General features: G+C 44.5%; 1 protein-coding gene across 1 annotated transcript in view; it reads left to right on the forward strand.

The window, feature by feature from the left end:
- Ercc6l2 (ERCC excision repair 6 like 2) overlaps window positions 1-5,677 on the forward strand; it is a 185,023-nt gene extending 179,346 nt beyond the window's left edge. The window contains exon 19 of the mRNA XM_023703937.1: window positions 5,125-5,677. Within this exon, the coding sequence (XP_023559705.1) occupies window positions 5,125-5,152 (28 nt within the window). The 3' untranslated portion in view covers window positions 5,153-5,677. The remainder of the gene's footprint in view (window positions 1-5,124) is intronic.
- Window positions 5,678-6,000: the final 323 nt, after the last annotated feature.

Consider the following 6,000-nt stretch of genomic DNA (forward strand, 5'->3'; position numbering starts at 1 on the left):
AATGGCTATATTTTATACTATCTTTTGAGTAAAATTTGCCTGTCACCAACTTCAAAGTGAAGTGCAGACTTTGAAGCTATGTCAAGGTTGTGAAATTAAGTTAAAGTTACTCTTGATTTAACTTGTTTTTCTAAAAGCAATGGCAACAGTCCTGTGGCTCCATCTCTCTGCAATGAAGACTGAGGCACATGTTCTCTTGGTGTGCACAAGAGAAAGAGGAACACAGACACTTGTGTACACCAAGCCTTAGACATACTTATTTATAACTTCTAAGAAAGTTACTTTCTTCTCAGCTAATGTCTTCCAGAATAATTTATCAAGTACCTGGAAATACATCATGTTTCTGGACTTTTTATAAAGGGGAAATCTCATATTATGCCCTGTAGCATCTAAATAGGCTCTGAGGGCTGTGGGGGCTGGGACTCGGCTCCAGATCCCTCTGCCCAGCGCCTGCCTGTAGTTACCCCTGCCCAACTCGTTGTATCATCTCAGAGGTGCCATAAAGATTTCTTGCATTTAACTGCCACATTCTCTGTGCATAGATTGGAGCTTATGTTGAAATAAAGGTTCAAAAGGGAAAAAAAGGCAAGACTGAGATCGTCCCAGTGTCCACAGGGCCCCTTCAGATGCTGTTTGCAGTCTGCAATCAAGGCAAGAGTAAATAGTTCTGCCCCAGTGTCTTCTAAAAGAAGCACGCTCCTAATCATCTTATTTGTGTGCAGCCTCACATTCCCCTGTGGCCAACAATGACTTGTTGCATATAAGCAAGTGTCACATTCAGTCAGTCTGGAGGACTCCGGCAACAGTGCCCTGTGGATGTGGTGGGGGATGGAGGTGGGTAGGTAGGGGCCCAAGCCAGCTTTGTTCTTGGGGAAAGAGTGTTTTCTTCTCATCACTTCACACAAAGGTGATTTCAGCAATTCCATTTGGTTTCAACTGCTTCTCTTTAAGTTGTGGTGGTTGTCCTGGCTTTTTTTTGGTAAGCCTGCTTTAGTATGGAGGGCATACACTACAATCATCCATTTTTTTCATCAGCTCTTGCCTAACAACACCTCCCTCTGCCCCCAAGCCCTGACAGTTTCCTGGTGTCTGTCACTACTGGTTTGTTGGAAGGTGGTGGGGGGTGGGAAGTAAGGAAGGAGCCAGGAAGGGAAGGAGGGAAGGAGGCAGGGAGGGAGGGGAGGCAGCCGGTTCAGACAAGCTCTGTGTGTGGTCCCAGGCTTGTGCTGTTGCATGAAACCCGTGCTTCATTCCTGGCTCGGGTTAGACGTACACATCACTGAATGAGCCCCTTATCCACTTTCCAAAACACTGACGCGGTTTGAAAGGGCTCTGTGGGCAGACTGTTACTATCAGCAAAAGCAAACATGCCGGCATATTTAGTTAAGCATTTTTTAATATTTAAAAAACATAAACTTTAGCTCTTCACAAGCATTGTAGCTAAGGAAGGAAGGTAAAAGGGACAGAACACTATAAAGGCTCCTCCAGGTGGGTCACCATGTTTTTTAGAGGACTGCTGCAGACTTCCAAGTTTGTTCCCAGCTCCAGAGCTAGAATCCAGGACCAGTGTGGCCTCCAAGGCTGGGGGCTCAGGACAGGCTGGGTGGCAGTTCGATGTGGGAGTCCCTCATGGCCTGTTCGCGATCTCATGTGGTTTAAGGTTTTAAGCCTGACCTACTGTTCCCACTCTTTGAAATATAAAAGTCTAGGCAGCCCCACCCTGCAGAAAAGAGGCTCTTGGGTGGCAGCATAATCACCAAGCTAAGCTGGGAAGCTGAGGGTGTATCAAGCCAGGAGCAGGTAGAGCAAATGTTATCCCTGTGAGCCCAGTCTGGGTTCACTGCTCTTCAGGCCTGGGGCCTGTAAAAACAGCCTGGCCCAGGGCTGTGACAGACCACAGTGCCTCCACAGCAGGGGCATCCCTTCCTGCCTGGACAGGATGGCACCAGACACCCGCCCACTAGACCTTGTCCCACTAGCTGGAAGTGGCTTTCTGGTTTATGGAACAAGATGGACATGTAAAGTGAGAAATTCTTCTCAGCCAGAGCGAAGTCCACACCCCACCTGCACCTTGGTTCAGGGAGGCCAGCCAGGCCTCTAGGCCACACTCCCCTAGTGCCACCCAAGGGTCTCAATAGGCTCACTGTCTGCCAGAGAAAACCAGACCTTGGATGGGGAACAGAACAGGCTAGAGGTGACAAGGGACATGAGGGAGGACAGGAGACTTTTTCTTTCTAGGCTCTGTGAGGGAAAGCCAGCCAAGGGGTTTGCCAGGCAGTTCAGTCTGCTCCAGGACTATGGATGCACAAATAAATGGCCCCATTCAAAGAAGACAGGCCTAAAGGGCTTCTATAAAGCAGCTACCTCCCATGTCCCAGCCTGAACTCCTACCTCCTGTTACTGCAAGCTGTCCCCTAGGTCCTTCCTCCAGGTCAGGCTCTGTATTCTGCTGAGTTTCTAAGTCCTCCATGTCTCGGGTTAGTTTCCTAGCAGGAGCTTCTTGTCTTCCACCTGTCTACAGTATGTATGTGGATACTGTTATTTAGGGATGTTGTAGGACTAGAGAAGGGCCAGCTTAGAAGTACCTCAGGACATGGCTACCACTGATATGAATCAAACTTTGGAGCAGTGTGACAAGATCCTAGGGCTCTGCTAGCAGCATTGGGGCTGGATGGCAACAGGAGGTCTTGGGGTGCCCCATCCTCCCAGCATGATAGGATGTGAAATAAAGGTGAGGGGAAAGTGTCTGCCACTATCCACCTACACACTACTCTTTCAGCCCCCAGCAGCCATGGAGATAGAGTTGGGGAAGGGGATCGGTGTCATGTCTCCACTCTTGCAGAGAAAAGACCTTTGCATCAAATGGCAAAGTGTTTGCACATAACCTACCACATCCTCTACACTTCTAAAAATGCTTATCGCAGTGTAAATATTGAAAAAGCTAGTTTACTGTATTGTTTAGGGACTAATGACAAGAAAAATAAATTTGTACATATTCAGTACAGATGCAAATTTTTTCCAGTATTTCCCATCCTAATTCACACATGTAGAACTGCAAATGTGAAGGCTGGGCTGTGATAGAGAGCAGTCCTCCCACTACCTAACGGTCTCCAAAGCTTCACCACTCTAAACCCCTGTGACACAGACCTGAGATAGCTACTGACATGTCACCCTTCAAGAAGCCGGGGCTGGGGGAGCAGACCTCAGAACTACCATCTAAGGACCCTAGCCTTTTTGTGGTGCCAGTAATCACCACCAGCAGGGGACAGATGAAGGGAGGAAGGAAGGACCTGCTTCACCACCACCCTTTTTCTCAAACCAGTCAACCATATGATGGTAACATAATGTGTTCTGTGTAGAGTAGGTGCCCAGTAAAACCCTGGCAACCTCAGTAACTAGGGTTGGAGATCCATTAAACCCAGCTATTTCCTTTCTGGGTATTTTTCCAGATGAACTGAAAACATCATACCACAGTGATACATATGCACTCATGATTATAGTAGCGTAATTTGTCATAACTAAATCTTGGAAACAACCCAAATGTTCATCAAACAAGGAAAAGGTTAAGAAAAGATGTGGCATTTTATTACAATGGAGTATTACTCAGCTATTAAAAAGATAAACTTGAGGCTTATATAGGTAAATGGATGCAACTGGAGACCATACTCATAAGGGAAATAAATCAGACCCACGTGTACAGACGTCATATTGTCTCCCTACTGTAAAAACCTGAAAGAGTAAATAAAATCTGAAAGGCATAATAGTTACTGTGAAAGGGAAAAATACTGTTCAAAGGGAAGGAACAATTGGGATGAGGGAAAGGAAAAAAGAAAGGAAGAAGGGAGCAGGGAAGATAGCTCAGGAACATAAATATCTGCCTGGCAAGCACAAGATCCTGAGTTTGATCATTAGTACAAAAAAAAAAAAAAAAAAAAGGAAGGCAAATATATATATATATATGCTGATTTCTGCTGATCTATTGAAAGGAAAAGTTAATCCCTAATTTTTTTCTCTCCTTTTTAATTTCTTATAATTTTTTACTAATCGCACATGCTTATATCTGGTAATCTAAACAATTAATTTGAAGACAACAATATGCAATATAGCAATCATTATTGAATTCCTAATATTTTGTTTAGTGAAATTCTAATTTTTATACTATTTTCATTCTCTTTAAAAAATAGAAAGTAAAAAAATCCAAAAGAATGTCCCCCAAAGATTCTTATGTTTAGAGATGGGGCTTTTGGAAGATGTGTAAGCCATGGGCACCAACCTTATCAACTGATTAATCCAGGCAAGGCATGGTGGTGCAAGCCTGTAATTCCAGCACTCTGGGAGGCTAAGGCAGTAGGACTGCAAACTCCAGCACTTATCAACTCAGCAAGACTGTCTTGAAGTAAAAATTAGGAAAAAAAAAAAAAAAAAAAAAAAAGGTAGGATGTTGCAGTGCAGTGCAGTCCCTGGATTCATTTTCTAGTATAATCATTAGGCAGATGATCAATGCATAATAGGTAGACAGATGGATAGAATTCCTTGATGACTTCACAGTGAATGCATTGGGCCTAGCTGGACAAAGCAGATCCCTGGGAGCATGGCCGGGGAGGACTTGTTCCTGTCCCCTCGCCCTTCCCCTCCCTGCTTCCTAGCTGCCACAAGCCGAGTGGCTTTCCTCTGCCACATGCTTGGCCATCGTGTTTCTCCCTTGCAGCCATCTGACCATGGTAGAAACCCTCCGAAACCATGGACAAAAACACACTTTTCCTTCTTTATGTTGTGGGAATCGGGTATTTTGTCTCAGAAACAAAACGGTGACAAACGCTGACGCTGTGAAGGCTTGGCGCAGCACTGGAGATGTGAGCGCTTTGTCGCAGGCCCTGCCTTTCTTGTGCTTCTGCGAAGCCGTGGCTGGAGGCCATGTGTCCAGGGTGTCCTCCTTGTGCTCTGGAGGATCTTATCTGGTATCATTCCCACCTAGAACCAAGTATCTTTCCTTGTGCCCCTTTGGTCTTGTTCGTGGACCCTATTGCTTCATGGGTGGGGACTTGCTCAGCCTTTGACATGCAGACTCGTTACATGTTGTGATGTGGTTGTATCATGCTGACTTCTCCTGCCACTGACTTACAGGCCACAGAGGAGACACTTCTGCTTCTGAAGCTGCAACACAAGTCAACCTCAGTGAAAAACTACAAGCCACTAAAATAACCATGCTAATGGACCGAATGCTTGTCTCATATAATAAAGCCCTGATCACCATTGTGATGGTATTTGGAGGTAAGGTCTTGAAATGTAATTAGGGTATGAGGATGAGGCTCTCAAGACAGGATTAGTGGCCTGATTAGAAGAGATGCACTAGCTCTCTCTCCACCATGTGAAGGTCTACAGAAAATGGGCCCATCACCAGATACCTACTCTCCTTACAGTTTGGTCTCAGACTTGTGAGCCTTCAGAATTATGAAAAATAAATTCCTGTTTTGAAAACTACCCAGTCTGTGATATTTGTGATACCAGCCAGATCTGACTAAGACAATCAGTAAAAAAAAATGGTTGAATAAATCATATAACCACACAATGGAATACAATATAGCCACTTTAAAGAATAATTTGGAATTGGCCATATGCTAACTGGAAATTATCTCTAATATGTAGTAGGCAAAACCAGCAAGGGCCAGATTGTCAGTATAGAAAAACTCCTTTTATGTAAATAGTACATAATATTCTCTGGTTTAAAATGAATTTCTGTAATTGCACAACCACTAAAACTTCTTTGGACTTCATTGTTCAGGTCTTTACAGTGATATTTCAAAACTCTATTTATATGGTCATTTTATCTTAAAGGAGAAGGCCTGTGTGTGCTGGTTAAGTTGAGTAAAGGACTTTTGCAGGATTGTCCTGTGAAATGAAGGAGCTGACCAGCAAGGAGAAGAGAGAAGCCCCAACCACAGTTTACTGTGCTAGTGACACCACAGGCAGTTTTAGCGCAAGCTGTTTCTGATTAACATC

The sequence above is a fragment of the Octodon degus genome, unplaced genomic scaffold (genome assembly GCF_000260255.1).
Source record: "Octodon degus isolate 3935 unplaced genomic scaffold, OctDeg1.0 scaffold00184, whole genome shotgun sequence".
Taxonomy (NCBI): domain Eukaryota; kingdom Metazoa; phylum Chordata; class Mammalia; order Rodentia; family Octodontidae; genus Octodon; species Octodon degus.